This window comes from Chanodichthys erythropterus, chromosome 24, assembly GCF_024489055.1.
Source record: "Chanodichthys erythropterus isolate Z2021 chromosome 24, ASM2448905v1, whole genome shotgun sequence".
NCBI classification, from domain to species: domain Eukaryota; kingdom Metazoa; phylum Chordata; class Actinopteri; order Cypriniformes; family Xenocyprididae; genus Chanodichthys; species Chanodichthys erythropterus.
Window position 1 is genome coordinate 16,732,468 of NC_090244.1, and position 20,252 is coordinate 16,752,719.

Sequence of the window (20,252 nt, forward strand, 5' to 3'; positions counted from 1 at the left end):
TATTATTTTTATTATTATCGTTTACTAAGATATTATAATATATGTTTAATGTATTATTATTTACTTATTTATTAAATTATTTTATATAATAGATAGTGCAAGGGGATGATCAAATGGGTTACTGTTGGTTCCTGTTCAAATTATTTCTGGATGACCATCCTAAAAAATAAATAATAATCATAATTTTAATTTTACTATAGATTTTGTATTTGTTATTATTATTATTGACACTTATTAAGATATCATTATTATTATTATTATTATTATTATTATTAACACTTACTAAGATATTATAATATATGTTTAATTTACTATTATTATTATTATTAATAACTTATTTATTAAATTATTTTATATAATAGATAGTGCAAAGTGATAATCAAATGCATTACAAAATAACAAAATAATAAATCATAATCGTAATTTTAATATAGATTTACTTATTATTATTATTATTATTGACACTTAGGTATCATTATATAAGTTTATTATTATTATTATTATTACTACTACTAATACTTACTAAGATATTATAATATATGTTTAATGTATTATTATTATTTACTTATTTATTTGCTAGATAGTGCAAGGGAATGATCAAATGGGTTCCTCAAAATATTTCTGGTTGACGATACTGAAATAAATATATTGATTTTTAATTTATTATTATTATTAATTCAGAATGGTTGACCAGAAAACCATGACATCCATGTGATTATGAATTCACCCCTTCCCCTCTCTGTCTGGCCCCTCTCACATTATTTCTTGGCGGGCGTTGTTTGCTGGTCTCTCCCTGCCTCCAGTGCGCCTCTCCCCACCCCCTCTTTGTTGTTTCTCTCCTCCAGCCTCCGCTGCGCGCACACACACACTCGCTCCCTAGGATCAGCTGCGCGCTCGCTCGCGGTATCCGTGCGTCCCTTCCCCCCGCGGCCTGGCTGCTGATGAGATGAGTGGAAGATGTCGGTGTCGGGGCTGAAGGCCGAATTAAAGTTCCTGGAGTCAATCTTTGACCCAAACCATGAGCGATTCAGAATAATCGACTGGAAGCCCGATGAACTGAGCTGCCAGTTCAATGTGACAGGAGAAAAGCTGCTGATTATTCACTGCAATATCACGGTAAGATTCATCAGCCTTGTGTAGCTTATGCGAAGACAAGGCCGAGTCAAATAACACCACCACCACAACAACAACCCCCTTTGACTCCGTTACAGCCATTATAATGCGAATAAAAGCATGTAGACCGATCAGGATCGATTATATCCTCAAACGGATGTCAAAATAACAGCTAAACAAGTACAAGCATGAGCTACATTTAGCCTGCTAACGTTAGTTGATTAGCTAACAAAGTTAACTGCGTTGACTCTCGCTGTAACTGTGTTAGCTAAACAAACTCGCCTGCTAATATTCAGGTTTGTTTGATTATATGAAACACGAGATAGTTAAATAAAACGAATAGTTGTTTTATTCCGCGTTAGTGATATTTTGCAGTTAAGTTAGTTGCCAGGTAATTAGCTTGTGTGCTAATTTAGCAAAAATGATACATTAGCTAGCAAAACGACGTTTTGGACAATGTTTTTGTTTTTTTAGTCTTGCTAGTCTGAGTTTGAGATGCTATTTTGGAATATATATAGCGTAAGAAACCTTTTTATTTGTGTAAACAGTTAGTTATATTGTCAGCTATCTAATTTAGCAGTAATTAGCTGAGTTCTTCATTTAGCGAGGCCTGTTAAGAAATGCGTAGATTTAAAATGATCCAACTCAGTTAAATCTATCGTGGTTCGTTGTAATATAATTTGCATCGTGATTTCACATTGCTAACGTTGTGTGTTAGCAATATTAGCGCATTTCCAAACTTAATATTATGAGCGATTCCTGCCATTTTTCACAGCTTTTTTGAGGACACAATCTGCACGTATATTAAGTCTGCTAGATTATCAAGGGTTGTTGTCATAACCTACACTATCTATGAAGACGCACTGCAGTGCAACTGGCGGCCGTTTTGCTGTTGTTGAGGCCAGATAGTTTGCTGAGCTCATATTTTGATGTGTGGTGCTGTAAGGTCAGTGTGTGTGGTCCTCACAAGCAGAAGCAAATCACGTCGCCATCATTTTGGCTCTCCAATGATGGGAGGAGATTTCTAAGTAGTGGATGGGAACATGATTTTTCATGGACACATCAACATTAGCTCTGACTCACACCCACTGCACAGATCTGCTGTGGTCTCTTCTGGTTGTTCAATAAGAGAGAGAACCTGCAGAGTTTGATTCATTGGTTTGGCAGCTGTTGGTGTGGCTGCTTGTCATGCAAGTGGCTGAATGGATCTGGCCAGACTTCAGTAACCTTGTGGAAGGACAAAGGGTTTTGATGCAATTAGGAAGATGCTGATGTTGTAACTTTTCATATTTTTGTAGGAGTCTTACCCTTCAACCCCACCAATATGGTTCGTTGATTCAGATGATCCAAGTCTGACTGAAGTCCTTGAACGCCTAGAGGATGTCAGAAAAGGCAATACTTTGGTAAGGAGGTGTTTTCTCTACCTGAGATGGGATCATCAAAATGCAGTGATAAATAAGTATTTTAATGTACATTACTGTTTAAAAGTTGTGGGTCAGTAGGTTTTTTTGAAAGAAATTATTACTTTTACTCAGCAAAGATGCATTAAATTGACAAGTGACAGACTTTTACATTGTTACAAAAATCTATTTCAAATGCACTTATATTCATCTGAATCCTGAAAAACAAATCACATTTCCACATACATATTAAGTAGCACAGCTGTATTCAACATTGATAATAATAAGAAATGTTTCACCAAATCAGCATATTAGAATGATTTCTGAAGGATCATGTGACACTGAAGACTGGAGTAATGATGCTGAAAATTCAGCTTAGCATCACAGGGATAAATTACATTTTTAAAATATGTTAAAATAGAAAAAAGTTATTTTAAATTGTAATAATATTTCACAATATTATTGTTAAGCAAATAAATGCAGCCTTGGTGAGCATTTGAGACTTCTTTTTTTCTTTTAGTCAAAATTGATAATATTGATTGCGAGGGAAACTACTATTTTCAACTATTATTTTCACAGATTTGTCCAGATCTATTAATTTATTCCAAAAATACATTAAACATGCCATACATATACATGTAGTGACCTGAAATCCTCTCTATGATGAACATGTTTTTAATTTTTTAAAAAAAAAACTGTCAGGTTGATGGAACTCTTAATATCATAGAAATATAAAACATAGATATTTGAAAATATTAATGATTAATATGTCTGCACTGGTGTAATGGAAATTACATTTTTATAATCATTTAATTCAAGCTTTTGTTAAATGGTTTAGTAGTTTGTCAAATTCATATGAAACCCACAAGAATAGAGTACATTTCTAAGAACTTGGAACATTATTTTTAACAGAATCTTTTAGCAGGGCTCAACGCTAAGGATTTTTTCTTGGCTTTCATGGATTAAATTTGTACTTGCCCTGCCAAACTTTTCACTGGCCTATCCACAAAACAATTTACTATGAAGTAATATGTTTTCATTGTTTATGACCTATGTAACCTTAATAAATAAGGTTATCACACCAAAAAATACTAGCCTTAGTAAAATACATTTTATAATATTGTTTAAGATGAGTAAACAGTAATTAAATAAGAACAAATAATCAAATTGCAAGCAATAGCACAAATAAATACAAAACATAAATTAAATAAACAGTGCTTCTCAGGATTTTCAGTAAGGTTTAACAATAGTTTTCAGATAGAGAAATTGAATCAAATGTAAAATAATACTGCATAGTGTTGTTGTTTTTTCTTTGTTTATTATTAAGCAGGCAGCAGGTTTATTAGGCTGCTGTCACTTTAAGAGCAAATGCATGATTCCAATGTACTGTTACACATGCTTTTTATTTCTCAACTGTCTGTGTTCACATATCTGACTGTTTATGAGGAACTCACAAAGACATAATTTTGTGTGAATTTGTCCATTCAAGTGCAAGAAGATGTGAAAGAGAACTCAATTTAGTATGTCTGAGACATGGCATTCTGGGCATGCGTTTTTGGATGTGTGCGCACATAAAACCTCTTAAAAAGTGTGCTAGTACTGAATTGAGTTCTCTTTTGCGTCATCTTGCACTTGAATATTCAAATTGGCGAGGCTTAAAAACACGGGCACATGATTAAATAATAAACTTTTATAACAATGCAGCAATGCTTGACGCAGCTTTGTCAACCGTTTCGAACGTCGTGTACGCTGGCGCCGGGCCATCAGGTAGTCCTTATTAGGGGCTTTTGCACCGAATAGTTCTAGGAACTAGCCACTAGGATAGTATCTATGTTTTTGGCCATGTTCCTGGTTGCATTCGCACCGGGAATAGAAACTGAAGCAGCCGACAGTGGCGTCTTTAAGCGTGGCGTTTACAAACGCTAAAAACTGGTGGATGGAGGATGCTGTGATCAAAGCTGTGGAATGTAAGCACCTGATTTACATGACTGAGAGAGCAAAAAGTGGGACTAGAGACAAAATATCCTATCCCATCTCATTGAGGCAGAGAAACACAACCCTGCAGACAACAGGTAAATGCCGTTATCGCAACAGGTAAATGCCGTACTCGCGTCACTGATAGTTCCTATAGCGCTGGTCTAGACCGTACTCTGAAGTAGGAGCTAATTTAGTTCCCAGAACTAAAATCGTTCCTAGTTCCTGCGGCACGAACACCGCAAAATCTGGGTACTTCAGCCAATAGTTCTAGGAACTATGAAAAGGTTCCTCCGGTGCGAAAGCCCCTATTGTCGAGCCCTGTTTTATAATGTACAGTCTTATTTTAGATTGACCTGAATATGATTATGTGCCATAATCATGCAGCTCTAATCCATAATGAAACCAAATCCACATATTGGTCGGCATGAGACTTTTTTTTTTTATCTGAACACATTTTATCTTGCATTCTTTTCTATAACCCAATGGTTGATAGTAGATTAGCTGTTTTATTTTAGTCAGAGGGTAAAAAGTTGGACAGTTTTTGTCAAATAAAGTTACTCACCATTTGTTACCAATTTTTCTTCTTATGCAGCTCCTACAGCAGCTGAAAAGGCTGATCTGTGATTTATGCCGACTCTATAACCTGCCCCAGCATCCTGATGTGGAGATGCTGGATCAGCCACTTCCTGCTGGACCCATCAATCAAGACAAGAAGGTAGCCCAAATCAGCACAGACCTGCATAGTCTTCTTACACTCCTTCCTTCTCCCCTGTTCTTAATGAGTATGAGCGGATGCAAACTTTTTGTTTCATGTTCTTGTTGTTCCCAGCATGGAACAACAGATGAAGTGACATCAGAAGAAGAGGAGGAAGAGGAAATGGCAGAGGTATTAAGCTTTGGGGGATGCGATGTTTTCTTTACGATTCCGGTTATGACAAAAAAGACTAGTTGATACCTAACACGTTCTTTTGTTTGTTGCTGTGGCAGCAGGATATTGAAGATCTAGACCACTATGACATGAAAGAGGAACCAGTTGATGGTAAAAAGTCGGAGGACGATGGCATCGAGAAGGAGAATCTGGCCATTCTGGAGAAAATCCGCAAGAACCAGAGGCAGGACCACTTGAACGTAAGTGTCCATTCGGTAAGGTACCTTTTTTATATAACTTTGGGGTTGGGTGGAGCACTTTTAAAAAAGCAGTTTATTTGACTTGGTTAATAGCAGTGACTACTAGATCCTCTCCTTATGTGTAATATAATGCCTAATAGCAAATGATTTTGTTTATTTACAAGTAGGGTCAGATTTTTTTGTTTGCAAATGCTCTCATTTATCAAAGAATAATTTGAAAGATTGCACCTTGTAGTGGTATTATATGTTCCCTAAATGCTACTTTGTTGGTCTCTTAGGGTGCGGTGTCTGGTTCAGTTCAGGCCTCTGACCGCCTCATGAAGGAACTCAGGGAGATCTATAGATCACAGAGTTATAAGACAGGTAATTTTGGTTTTGCAGTACAGAAATGACATTTCCATGTGTCTGTTCCAAACCTTTATACTGCCTACGTAGGCTGTTGCCTTCTAAGGGAACATCTTACCTGTAATGGAACTTCATAAATGGCTAATTTGGTACGGTTCCCTTTTCTTTGGCTTTTCCACAAAATGTTATCTTATCTTGGAATTTGGCCACATTTTAAGTAGCTTCACTTTCGAACGTCAAGAGTGCACATGTGATGTCTTAAAATGGTTTTGGAAGTTTCAGTTAGTTTGATCTTGTTTCAGGATGCAGGACTGTTACAGATCTGTTGATCTGTTTGTTTATTCTTCCATTCTGTCTGTTCCAGGTATCTATTCAGTGGAGTTAGTCAATGATAGCCTGTATGAGTGGCATGTCAAGTTAAGGACGTAAGTGTGGTTGCGCAACATATGAAATAACTTAAAGGCTGATGATGGTTCAGATCATTCATGTGTAAAATCATTCTCCTGTGTTTTAAGGGTTGACCCAGACAGTCCGTTACACAGCGACTTGCAGGTTTTGAAGGAAAAAGAAGGCATGGACTACATTCTGCTCAATTTCTCTTATAAAGTTAGTGTTGTTTTGTTTCTTTGTTGTACAATAAAATACAGATTGAAGATAATTTGATTGAAAGTTGAGATTATGCAACTGAAGTTTTGTTTTCTTTGTTTCTGATGGCAGGATAACTTTCCTTTTGATCCTCCCTTTGTACGGGTTGTGTCTCCTGTCCTGTCTGGAGGGTGAGCACGAGAAATATTTCTAGTAAAATCCATCAGACTGGCCTGTCTATGCTAGTGTTAATATGGTAACACTTTACAATAAGGTTCATTAGTTAACATAAGTTAGCTACATTAGTTAACATGAACTATATATAATGATAATGAACTGCACTTATACAGCATTTACTAATCTTTAATGATAATTTCAACATTTAATAATACATTATTAAAATCATGTTAACATTAGTGAATGCACTGTGAACTAACATGAACAAACAATGAACAGCTGTATTTTCATTAACTAACGTTAACGAAGATTAGTAAATACAGTAACAAATGTATTGCTCATTGTTAGTCCATGTTAGTTAATGCATTAATGTTTAACTAATGAACCTTATTGTAAAGTGTTACCGTTAATATTTGTATTTAAAGATATGCAAGATATATATATAATATATAAAAAATATACGCACACATACATGCATACAGAGCTGGGTAGATTACTCACAAATTGTAATTGGTTACTGATTTCAAATTAAATGACACATTGTAGTTAGTAACGTGATCAAATACATTACATATTTATGCAATATAATGTGACTACTTTTGGATTACTTTTAGATTACTTTCGACCTAACTTGTTTATCACATTGATTTGAGTAGAATAATCTTGTACCATATTGATATAAAAATACAAAGAGAAAGAAAATGTATTTCATTCTTTATCAACAACATGAAGTGCATTCAATATTACATTATGTCAGGGTTTCCCAGACTGGGGTTCATGATGGAACTGCAGGGGTTCATGAGTTTAATGAAAAGCTATTAAGTTATTTAATTATAAAATGTTAAGTTAAAATAATTTTAAAATAAAAATGATTAAAAAATAAAGCCAAGAAAGATTAAAAAAAAAAAAATTTCTGTTTGCCTGCATGTCATGTGAACATTAACATCAGAGAACCATGAACTTAATTTTATTGTTTATTATTATTTTTATTGACAATTTTATTATTGACCTAACTTAAAAATTAAAATCTCAGGGGGTACTTCAAGTAAATATATTAGGTTAAAGAAATTTCAGCTGAAAAAAAAGTCGGAATGAATTGCATGTAAATATGAAATGACCTGAATTTGTACATTTTATTGAGTGTGAAAGACAAAAGCCTTCCAAAGACAATAATACATGGTTAAATAGCTGAAACTGAAATTCAAATAATAGTGTTAATCAGGAGTTGATTAGATATGCATTCTTGCAATATTGAGAAAACACTTCTGTAAATCCAGCGATCAAATGCTGTGGGTCTCAGTTTTCAGTAATATTCTGTGTGTCCAATTCCACAAACCTGGAAGACCTTCTGAACGTATTAAAGCAGTTGGTGTTTTTAGAACATTTAAAAGATAAAGAAGTAGTAGTAGGGAGAATCAATAAATTATGAACATATGACTGCCATTGTTAAGATAAACACTTAAGTATGTTAAAACGAACAGCCTTAAGGTTATTAATTATAAATTCATGTTGTCTTTCATGAAGGATCCATTCATTTAACACATCTAATTATATTAAACCCCCTGTTTTTAAATAATGAAAATTAATTTATTAATGTTTTTCTCATCTAGCTATGTTCTTGGAGGAGGAGCCTTGTGTATGGAGCTACTTACAAAACAGGTTTGAATCCTCTGAATTCTCTTAAGGTTTGCACATTGAAGTAATAAAATGAAACTGAAACAATAAAATGAGATGAATCTGTGCTGTTGATCATAGGGCTGGAGCAGTGCCTACTCAATAGAGTCAGTCATCATGCAAATCAACGCCACCTTAGTCAAAGGGAAAGCCAGAGTGCAGTTTGGAGCAAATAAGGTTTGCCTGGCCTCCTCGTGATTAGAAACAAAAACTATTTCCTTGCAGAAATGTTGACCCTTTTCCCTTTTGTTTTGTGCAGAATCAATACAATCTTGCCAGAGCACAACAGTCATACAAATCATTGGTTCAGATTCATGAAAAGAATGGTAGGTGGAGAAACTATAAAATGAGCTACAGAATTGATGCACTTTGAACTGTTCTCAGATGTTTTTTTTTTTTTTTAATCTAGGCTGGTACACACCTCCTAAAGAAGATGGCTAGTAGACGCATTGATCTGCTCGCACACTGCAAACATGGGATATCTGGTCAAACCTTTGCTTTATTTTACTAATGTTTTTTTGAGACCTCGTGTAAGTGGAAACCATCAGGGGAAACGTTCACCCTCTCGCTGTCTGGAATGCTCGGAAATTTGCATCGTCCTTTATCTTCTGCAAGGCTGGACTCTTTGACCATATCCCATGATGTCTGGATCTCTCATGCTCTCTTTCTCTCTCACACCTATTCTTTTCTATACTGATGGGACTTTCAGAGCCTTGGTACTAATAAGGCATCTAACATGGCGTTTCGAAATGGTCTGATCAGAGAAAGACGTGTTTTTCTCTTTTTTTTTTTTTTCTTCTTTTTTCTCGTTTTTGTTGCTTCCTCCTCACTTTTACTGGAGCATGGCTCTGTTCAGGATTATTACATAGATGGAGATGCTCAATGAAGATGCTGGATCTGATCCTCTCTGTCTGCTTTTAAAGGACGTTCTTATGGCCATGGACTTTAAATGGTGGTTTACTGAACTTAAAACAGGATATGGATGCAACTAGAGACAATGTGAAGACAATGTGCCACTGCTCTTGTATCTATAGAGACATTTCCCCCCTCATGCATACTGAGTTAACATGTTCTGGTACATTTAATGCTGATGTTGTTGAAGAATCATTATTTGCCACAATTATATGTGCAAGCTTCTTAAGCAACCCTAATATTAATGATAATGGCGAGGACGAGAGGAAGGGGCACTTATACGACTCTAGCTCCAGATCTCGTTTTTCAACTAAGGATGAATTCCACTCCGTTTCCTTACGCTCGCTTTTAGCATGTGGCTGATCTGACCAATAATGGACAAATACAAGCTTTGGCTTTGAAAAGGCGAAGCAAAACTTGCCGTCGCTCCATAGTTGAACAGAGCTCCACTTGTATACTTGTAAATGGATTTGAGGCGTCTTAAATGTGGTGTTTATGTGAAGTGGGGGAATTATCCATGAGGACTTTTGGACTCCAATTGGGGGGAAAAGGTTGATGTTTCTCAAAATAATGGGGGTAATATCTTAAAAATTGTATTTATATAAGTGATATGAACATAACTTTTTGATTTTTTTTTTTTTTTTTTTTGTTCCCACCCTTAATTGTCATATCCTGTTTTGAAAGATGTTCATAATTTCTGCTCCATTAAAAAACAGCTGTTACAGATTGAGACATTTGAGGTTTACATTTCTAATGGACCTCTCATGATAAGCAGTACTTACTGTCAATTTTATTTTGTGAGCATCGATGGATTAAAATCTTCAAGAGCGCATATAATACTTTTCTCATAGCACAACACTACAAGAGCACTGTTTCTTTCCATGCCCGATGGACAATTCATACAAAACTCAAGGCATTGTTTATTTTACCTCTTGGATTTGAACGTCCAGTAAGAAAGTCTTAAGAATGGTCAATGTTTTAACATTAACGGCAAAAGAGGACACCATACCTCCCTACTTTTTAGTCTTTTGTTTTGTTTTGGAGTGTATTATAAAACTGGCTGTTGAAGGCTCGCATATGTGAGGGCGTCTCACAATTTCCATTAAAAACTCAGGAAAATCCATTCTGTTAGGTCCTTTTGCTCTACCTATCCACTTCAAGGACTCCCGAAAGCAAAAATTATTTAAACAGCTTCCTATGGCCTCTATTTAGTATTTTATGATGGGGCTTGGTTTCAAGTGTTAAAAGGCGAATCGCGATTGGACGATAAAAATGCATTCGATTTCCATTATGTTTACTGAATTTGAGTGCTCAGTCAAATGTAAGTTTTATGTTTTTGTTGTCGTTTCTCACCCCTCTGACTTCAACTTTCCCAGTTGTAAATATTTTGGGTTTAGTATTTGCACAGAATGTTGTGATTGTGCCTCTTGGATCAGTCCTGAGTTTGAACTTCCATAACAGACAGGCTCTTGGATATGTATTATCTTGAACATGGATGCAAATGTACTCCAATCACATGTAAATGTAATTCAAGAGAGCCATTGCAGCAGTAGTGTCTTGAGTAACTCAAGTGTCTGCTTTGCAAGTTATTGCTGCTGTCTTGTTTCAGAGATGAGCTCGGTCTTGGGTTTTCATCGGTGAGATTTGAAAAGGCAGACCTTTTTCGACTGATGTTCCTTTTTGGGGGTTATTCATCTCAGAAGAACATCTGCATTCTTTCAAGAGTTGTCGACCTGGGCTTGTCCGCATTGACCAAGATTTCTGTAACTGATTAGTCCTTGTTTCCTTGTCCGAACAGTAATGACTTATTTGTTTTTTTGTTTTCACACCGAACGTGAACCTCGCAGTAACTAATAACGAAACTCGTCTCTGGTGCCATTTCATGGAATGGTTCTTGAAGCTCACACTGTTGGCATGCTTTCTGAGTTTTTGTTAGTGTTTTTTTTTTTTTTTTTTTTCCATTACAAGAGAATTTTGACCATGTACAGTATATTTGTAAACTTGCATCAAGTTTATGAATAAAGAATTTTACGAGGAGCCTTGTTGGGGTATCTGTGAGTGATCTGGTTGATGCATCCGAGAACTTCGATTTTCATTAAAGGCACAATATGTAACATTCTTGGATTAAAATATTCAAAAACCACTAGAACAGTGTTACATATTTTGTTGACTTGTGTACTTGCATTATCCCAAATGTTTCCAACAATGTTTAAATCCCAGAGAAATTGGCTATTTTAACCAGTGTAACGAACCGTGTCATTGCGGCTATTAATGACATATCCGTGTTACCCTCGAATTCTGGTTCAATAGAAACCATGGAAACACCAAAGATGCTTAAATATTTTGTTTTATTAGACAGGTGAGCAACTGTTTGGATACATATATAAACAGAAAACTAATTGTTATAGCTCAAAAACGAATTATGTTTTCTTGATTTACCACGCGTACCACGTTTATACACAAAGTAAATCGGACAACACTATTTTGTCAAGTGGCTAACATAGCATAACCAGAAAGTGTTATATTTGTAGGAGCAGTAATACAGCATTTTCTCCATTATACAATGTTTGCCATTTAACAACACAAGTCATCCAGCTTTTATTAATAAGTATCTCATACCAGCCATCGAGCGGACACACGAATAATGTTCAGCATACTCAAATGTATTTTTAGTATGATTGTTTTGACCAAGTAAAATAGTGCTGCGTTACCCCACAATTTTAATTCGTCAAATAAAATGACCTGTATGAGTAGTAATTCAGCACTTGGGCTGTTTCATTACAATAAAATAACATGAATTTAAGCGATCAAACATAAGTAACAGTTCAAGTCCAGGGAAGGAGGTGGCGAATGTTAATCGTAACTTTCATTTTGTAAAATAAGCATAAACATCAAAACGATAGAAGCGGCTACGGCATATAAAGCATAATAAAAACAGCAATGTAAAATGTCCCAAGGCTCTAGGCCCCGCCCTGCCTCATACCACAGTAATGTTAATAAAACGAATACATTAGCTCATCCATGAACATGATTTTGGTCCTATCGGATTGCTTTCCATCGGCTGTGGAGGTTAAGATAACACCTCCCATGATTCTACGCTCATTTATGGCGTAATCACGCTACGCCTTTGTTATCGTTCTAGGAGTGTTTACACCATGTCGTAATTACCGTAACGATTCTGAACTGTAAAAAGCCTTCAAGTGCTTGTAGAACTTGTAATTACAATGTGTAAACTTGTAATTTTCTGAGAGCTGCAACTTGTACCACCTGACAACTTCAGATTTAAATTGTGTTCGACTTCAAGAGGCGCTGTGAAGACCGATCTGTGTATTACATCAATGTACAGCAAGAGCGATTCAAAAGCATATGGCTTTATTTATGGTAATTACGAAATGGTGTGACTGTAGCATTTGAATAAGTGACCTCTAGTGGAGAAACTTGCATACTGTGCCTTTAAGAAAACATCAGGGATGCCAGAATATAAATACTAACTCTCTCTGCCTGATTTTAAAAGGTTGTTTCAACTCAAACTTTAATTTTGAAGTTTTGTTTTTTGTTGTCTAAAGTTATGATGCTGTTGAATGTATACTTAACTATTTTAACTCTAGGTTGCTGGTTAAACGTTAACATGAATGACTTTCACTGATGGTTTACCACATGAAATTTCATCATCTGTGGGGTCAGGGGCTGTTGCAACATGTTATGAAATGATCAGTCATTGTCAGCAGTGTAGCTTAAGACTTGTCAGCTGACTGATATCTTTTGGTATTAAGGATTTAATCAACTCTACAGTTACTGCAAGTCAGACATTTGCTTTAAACACATCACCTACAAGAATTAATACCATATTAATGAGAATTCAGTGACACTAAAAGTTATACAGCTGTGATTTTTCATGCATGCACATATTTGAGAATTGCCTGTAACCACTAAACCTTTTAATGCTCTTGATTACTTTAAATCTTATCCAGTCTTTCACAGTGTAAATCTATTATTGGCATTGCTGTGTTTTAAACCATAAAATGCTAGGTATATTTGTAGTAATCTGTGAGCTATGAAAGAAAATGTACAGCAAGTTTAAACTGTGATTAAAAACTAGAGAAGCTGTAAGCGCCTTGTCAAAATGGAAGATTATATGAATTGAACTGCCACATGGTGTAGCTGTTTCCATTTTTGTACGCTTGTGGTTTCTTCTCTACAATTAACAATGAGACCAAAACTTCTGCTTTCTCTAGGCCTATTATAAGCTGATTTGATAATGAAGTTTGTGTTGTATTTGTATTGCAATTCACTATTTATGTTTGCTTGGGTAAGGTCACCAGAGTTGTAACTAATGCTTGAACTGAAGTCACTGGCAGTGAACTTTAGAACACTGGTACTCATACATCAATAAAACAGTCAATGAATATATCCATTTATTGCATAACTCAGCATTAAGAAAATGTAGTATGAAGGAAAATGAAATGGGTTATTGTCCAGAAATATTTTTTTTTATAAATTGTATTATATAATATACACATAGATGAGGTTTGGTGGTTTTTGAAAAGCTGAAAACTGCATTTGCACTGTTGCCATTCTGTCTTTAGATGGCAGAGTTGTCAGAGCAATTTGATAACTTATCAGAAAAAGCTTTCAGATCAGGTTTGTAATGTTGCTTACACAGGTTGGGTTTGGTTGAAATTAGAAGTGTTTAAATTACTATTACTTAATTACTAAGGCTACATCCACACAAAGCCAGAGCTTTCCCTATCCGATCTTTTTTTTTTTTCCTCGTCTCAAGAAATGTCTGCGTACAGACGAAACCACTGAAACAATTACAAAAAATGTAGTATACATGCTTGATCAGTATGTGGCGCTGTAATTCTGCAATAGAGATAAAAACAAAGAATAAGACCTGGAGCATGCGCATATACCTTGCATGCTGTATACAAACTTTAGTAAAGCTTAGAAATAGGCTCTGTAGCTTCTGCAGCACAAACACAAGCATGTAGTACACTATTGTTGCTGTTAGCGGCGTCTGACTAGGGTCGACACGTAGGGTGATGACATCATCGTTTCACAAAATATACGGATTGGCTGTGCACACGAAAACGCAAAGGGCGTTGTTTTCAGATTTACCCACTCTGGGACCCAGTTTCAAAAAATAGCGGTTTCACTATCACCTATACGATACAAAGTTTTTGCACATACAGCTAAACTCGTCTCCATGTGGGCGGGGCTTAAATTATATTTTAGGATTTTTGAAGTCATCATCTGGTTTGTTAAATTCTACAGGATGTCCGGGAGACGTGTGTGTCACATTCTTTAATGGCCCACCTGGAAACAAATGCTGTGAAGCCAAACCCCCTCATGGAAAAAGAATCCCAATGTCAGTCAAACGTCCACTCAGGCGGTCCTTGGCCAATAAAAGTTGCGATAGAGTCCAGACCTTCTGCCGTCAGTCTGAAGGTCTGTCTATGCGAGACTACTCAAAATGTATTATACTGGTTCTCTGTAGTGTTATTCCTCAAAACAAATGCATTGGTTAATTGCATAAATCATTAAATGGTTGAACTAGTAATAATACGTCAAGTATATTTTCAGTACATTTCAATTAGATTTTTTTTTTTTTTTGTAAATGTGTCTTGAATTGATGAATTGCACAGGTGAATCTTGAACTTCACTAATGAAGGGGAATTTAAAGCATTAGAACCAGTTCTCTAAAATAGCTCAGAGATCCATGCCATGAATCTTCAATTGGAAAGCATATATAGACAAAGCATGACACAGTTTTACAATTTCTTAAAATGGAAGAACAACAAGGAAAAAAACAGGGTTCAACAGCCAAGAAGAAGAAGAGGAGTAAGGATGAGTGGTGAAAGTGTAGGGAGGCAAAACTGTGGAAGAGGTAGATAAGGCAAAGGACGTAGGCATGTTTCTGATGAAATAAGGACCATGTTTTCATATCTTGGTTACAATGGATGCAACGGGTCGAAAGGTGCAGCCGGATGTTTGGAGGACAACAGTTTCCTCAGTCATTTAACCATTTCATAAACAGGTATGCTTTTCAGCAATGTGCACTGTACTCTAATACTGTATACCTCAGTTTTGGGGAAAGTTACTTTTAAAAGTAATGCATTACAATCTTGTGTTACTCCCTAAAAAAGTAACTAATTGCATTACTTGGTTACTTTTTATGAAAAGGAATGTGCTACATTACGTTTGCTTTACTTTTTCTCACCTGAGCTGGGTTTGCTTGTTTGTTTTTTAATAACTACAAAGAAGTTCTATTTTTTGCAAATGTAAAGGCACTTTCATACCAAAAGTGAAATGAATAAGCCTCAGGCGGAAGGAAATGCATATTTACACCTGTACAGTAGAGGGCGCAGCTCAAACAAACCTGTGCTGCAATACTAGATTAAAGAAGAGGAGAAGGAAGTTCAACACTCTTATTTCTGTACCTAATCTAAAGTAATTTTAGATTATTAGTATGGTTGAATTAGATCATCGAAGGACAGAAGCAAAGACATTGGTTAATAAAGTGAGATTAAATACATAAAGTATATTTGTGTAATTTAATATAGTTAATTATTACAGGTTTGTGTAAAATTCTGAGATTGTTTTTATTCATTTTGAGGAATACTGAATGTTTTCATGTACAGTACAGTCCAAAAGTTTGGAACCACTAAGATTTTTAATGTTTTTAAAAGAAGTTTCGTCTGCTCACCAAGGCTACATTTATTTAATTAAAAATACAGTAAAAACAGTAATATTGTGAAATATTATTACAATTTAAAATAACTGTTTTCTAGTTGAATATATTTCACAAAGTAATTTATTCCTGTGATGCAAAGCTGAATTTTCAGCATCATTACTCCAGTCTTCAGTATCACATGATCCTTCAAAAATCATTCTAATATGCTGATTTGCTGCATGTTCACATTTAGTCTAGAACTACAATAACCATCATGTTCACACAGCGCACACAACGCTTCGGCACTTACGATTTCTCTCAACATGGAGACAGGAGACCGATCAGTCAATAAATGTGAAAAAGTAACTTGGATATTTTGTTGTAAATTGAATAAGTAATGTGTTACTTTACTAGTTACTTGAAAAAGTAATCCGATTAAATAACTCAAGTTACTTGTAATGCATTACCCCCATCACTGGTATGCTTACTGTAATTCTCCATATTACAATCCGCTTAAGGTAGCTACAAGTATTAAATGTGGTAAAAATTTCAAAATAACTCCAATATCATACACTACAGTTGTGCGGGGTGGGGGTAAATTAAGCGCGATCTGCTGTGACGTCACAATCATGTGTTCCCATTCAGTCGGTCACGTTCGACGTACGTCGGACAGACCGACGAATAGGAATCTCGCTAGAGAGGCCAATCTACTTCGAGTGTAACTAAACGAGCCAATGCACATTGGCATGCAATCATATGCATCAGCTGCTCGCCTCGCAGCGCGGGTATATAATGAGCAGCAGGTGCGTTGCATCTTCAGCTTTTCGCTTCGGAGCCGAACGGTGTTTGTTCCTGTTCTCTGCAAGCGAGTGTCTGCTAGAAGACGAGTCAAGCTTTTGGTTGAACTTCTCTTTTTTTTTCCGAGTGCGGGCGAACAGCACAGCAGCGGGGTCGACGTCCTCTCTTTTTCTGTTTCGTTTGCCGTTTTTGAGCAAATAGCTGTTTGACAGCGTCAGAAGGCTGTTCTCACGGCCGGTACGGTGCGCTTTTGAGCGCTGAAAAGCCGTTTTTACGGCTGGTAAGAGTGAGCGCCTTCAAAGAGAGAGAAAGCACATGACAGGCTGCACACAATCCCTGTCTGTGTTGCGGTGGCCGTTCCCCTGCGTGCTTCAGCACTTCTAAAAGAGTAAAGTCCCTGAAAGAGCTTACACAAGTAGATTCGCGTCTTTTTAAAGACGACATCCTACTTGTGTTTCTGGATGCGACTGCTCCTGTCCTCACTGACGGCCACGATCACCGTTTCGCATGTCTGGGCGCGTGCTGAAATGATGTTCGTGGGTGTTCATGTTTTCATATGAGAACATGATCACGTCGACACGCCGGTCGTGACTCTTCTTTCTCCGGGAAGCTTGAGTCCCCTCTGTTGTTGGCCAGCTGCCGCTTGTGTGTAAAAGCACAGCCGCGGGTCTGCCCGACACTCTGGGAGACCGCGGAGATCAGCGAGAGCAAACCTCTCGCTCCTCTGCGTGTCGTGTGCCGTCGAGCTGCCGGGCTGCAGCGCGGGTTGTCACGGCAACCCAGCGCTCGCTCGGCGCTCTAGATGCGCGGTTCCCTTGCGTAATCTCCATTGTAGCGCCCTCTCTGGTGCACCAGAAGAGGTCTACTTTGCTGATATGGCTTGGGTGACATGAGGTTGAGGGGTTCCTTCGGGGAACCAACCCCCTAGGGCCCCTCCTCTCTAGCGCATTGCAAGCTGTGCAGTTTCTGGATTGGATTGCTGGTCCTTTTCATAGGGGAACCTAGCATTTCATTCAGAGCTCCAGCTGAGGGACAGACGTCGATTGCAGCATCGGAGAGAGTGCTGTTATGCTCTGGAAATGAGGGTGACGCTGCCCACTGTAATGGTGTGTGCTTATGCTGACTCGGATTCAGAGTTTACAGCCATGCTTTCCTGGGTCTTCCAGATGTGCATGGAAAACTTGGCAGTATGGGGGTATATTGGTGCCATAAATATGGAATGCCAAAGGTGCCAATCTGCATAAGTTTTTCCTCTCTCACTACCCTCTTGGATGGGGTGGCTGTACACAGACCACACCCACCCTGCATGTGAGGCCAAGGCACTCTTTTTGCATGAGGGTAGTTCTGTGCTGGGGTTGAGCTGCGCTTGTTGACTAACCGTGATCAAAGTCACGGCGCAGGCCCTCAGCCAGACGATGTCCACCTCCGTGGTCCAGAAGTGCCCCCTGGCTTACCTTGTGAGGTGTGAGAGGTTGTCAAGCTAAATGCTTTCTCAATGCTCCCATCTTACGAGGTGGCCTTTCGGTGACACTGTCGAGGACTGAGCCCAGCGGTTCTCCTCAGTTAGTAGCGGATAGGGGAGCTTCCCATGACAAACCATTGAGTTCCTCTTGGGCCGCCCCTCAGTCTGCTCGTCGCCAAGGGTGTCGTCCCCTGCAAGAAACTCCGGCCCAGCAGGCTCTGCTGTATCCATTGCGGGGAGATGACGCCTCCCGTCTCTGCAGCTGTTTAACTGGTTGGTGAGAATCACCCCTGAGACGGGCGACCCAGAGATGGGTGGGGCTGCTCTTCCACCCCTGGAGGAGGGCCAGGTGGTAAATCCTTTATTGGGTTTGTTTCTGTTCCGCCACTGACCCAAGAGGCAGCGGTACCCAAATTTTAAAGAGCAGTTCCTCCATTTCCAGGTCTGAAGAGGGTTTGGAGAGCAGTGGGAGGAGAAAAACCTCACCACTCTCATCCCCCTCTTCTGTCGCCAGTGGACAGCAGCGAGCAGCGGGCAGCCAAAGCCTCGACTGCTCCCTCTGTCCATCCGTGGAGCCAGGTAAGTGTTGCCTAGCACACTGTGACGCCGCTTCGGGCCGTCTCACAAAGAGAGCCCCCCGAGCCGCGTCCCTGCGTTCCACCTCGCTGCCCTGCTGCGGGTACACCGGTGGTCCCTTTGGTCCTGCTTGTACGGTCTCTGCGAGCCGGGTTAGCGCTCCCCAGTCCGTCTCGCTGGCTCCTTCGGACCATCAGGGTCGGCTTTGCGATTCAGTTCGCCCGGCTCCCCCCCCCAAGTTCAGGGACGTCCTCTTCACTACAGTGAAAGATGCCGATGCCCCTGTCCTGCGTGCGGAGATCGCAGTCCTACTGGCGAAGGACGCGATAGAGCCGGTCCCTCCAGCCGATTTGAGGTCGGGGTTCTACAGCCCCTACTTCATTGTACCCAGGAAAAGCGGCGGGTTACGACCGATCTTGGACCTGCGAGTTTTGAATCGGAGCCTCCACAAGCTACCATTCAAAATGCTCACGCAGAAACGCATTTTCGAGTGCATCCGTCCCCGAGATTGGTTTGCAGCGATTGACCTGAAGGACGCGTACTTCCATGTTTCAATTCTTCCGCGACACAGGCCATTCCTGAGATTCGCGTTCGAAGGTTGAGCATATCAGTACAGAGTCCTACCCTTCGGGCTGGCCCTGTCTCCCCGCGTCTTCACGAAAGTCGTGGAGGGAGCCCTTGTTCCCATGAGAGAACGGGGTGTTCGCATTCTCAACTATCTCGACGACTGGCTCATTCTAGCACAGTCCCGGGATCAGTTGTGCAAACACAGGGATTTGGTGCTCAGACACCTCAGCCAGTTGGGGCTTCAGGTCAACTGGGAAAAGAGCAAACTCGCCCCGGTGCAGAGGATCTCTTTTCTCGGTATGGAGTTGGATTCGGTCGAGCAGATAGCACGCCTCACAGAGGAACGTGCTCGGTCAGTGTTGAACTGCCTGAATACATTCAATGGCAGGACAGCGGTCCCACTGAAGTTCTTTCAGAGGCTCCTGGGGCATATGGCGGCTGCTGCGGCTGTAACACCGCTCGGTCTGCTTCATATGAGACCGCTTCAGCACTGGCTTCATGGCCGGAGTCCCGAGATGGGCGTGGCAGCGCGGCACATTCCGGGTGCCAATCACTCAGAGTGCCGCCGAACCTTCAGTCCGTGGTCGGACCCCTTGTTTCTTCGGGCAGGAGTGCCCCTAGAACAGGTGTCCCGGCATGCTGTGGTGTTCACAGATGCTTCTGCCACCGGCTGGGGTGCCACGTAATACGGGCATGCAGTCTCAGGGGTTTGGACGGGACCCCATCTGCATTGGCACATCAATTGCCTCGAGTTGCTGGCAGTACGCCTTGCTCTGAGCCGCCTCAAAGGCCTGCTTCAGGGCAAGCATGTACTGGTCCGTATGGACAACACTGCGACCGTTGCGTACATCAACCGTCAAGGTGG

The 20,252-nt window shown here is 39.2% G+C and overlaps 1 protein-coding gene across 4 annotated transcripts; it reads left to right on the forward strand.

The window, feature by feature from the left end:
- Positions 1-827: 827 nt before the first annotated feature.
- ube2q2 (ubiquitin-conjugating enzyme E2Q family member 2) lies at positions 828-13,729 on the forward strand. Of its 4 annotated transcripts, none has more exons than XM_067379601.1 (13): positions 828-1,116; positions 2,412-2,516; positions 5,083-5,205; positions 5,320-5,376; positions 5,481-5,618; positions 5,897-5,981; positions 6,328-6,388; positions 6,479-6,569; positions 6,681-6,739; positions 8,336-8,384; positions 8,481-8,576; positions 8,659-8,725; positions 8,809-13,729. In XM_067379601.1, the coding sequence occupies exons 1-13, from the start codon at positions 958-960 to the stop codon at positions 8,838-8,840; spliced, it is 1,122 nt and encodes a 373-aa protein (XP_067235702.1). In that variant the 5' UTR covers positions 828-957; the 3' UTR covers positions 8,841-13,729. The 4 variants fall into 4 exon arrangements, with proteins under 4 accessions (XP_067235702.1, XP_067235700.1, XP_067235701.1 ...); XM_067379599.1 differs by having other exon boundaries at positions 830-1,116; positions 5,481-5,633; XM_067379600.1 differs by having other exon boundaries at positions 838-1,116; positions 5,478-5,618.
- Positions 13,730-20,252: the final 6,523 nt, after the last annotated feature.

What these genes read in the sequence shown, in the direction of transcription:
- ube2q2 (XM_067379598.1), top strand. Translation starts at nt 958, where the DNA reads ATGTCGGTGTCGGGGCTGAAGGCCGAATTAAAGTTCCTGGAGTCAATC. An exon ending in TTATTCACTGCAATATCACG is followed by an intron (nt 1,117 to 2,411) that starts GTAAGATTCATC and finishes ATATTTTTGTAG; the next exon opens with GAGTCTTACCCTTCAACCCC. An exon ending in CCATCAATCAAGACAAGAAG is followed by an intron (nt 5,206 to 5,319) that starts GTAGCCCAAATC and finishes TGTTGTTCCCAG; the next exon opens with CATGGAACAACAGATGAAGT.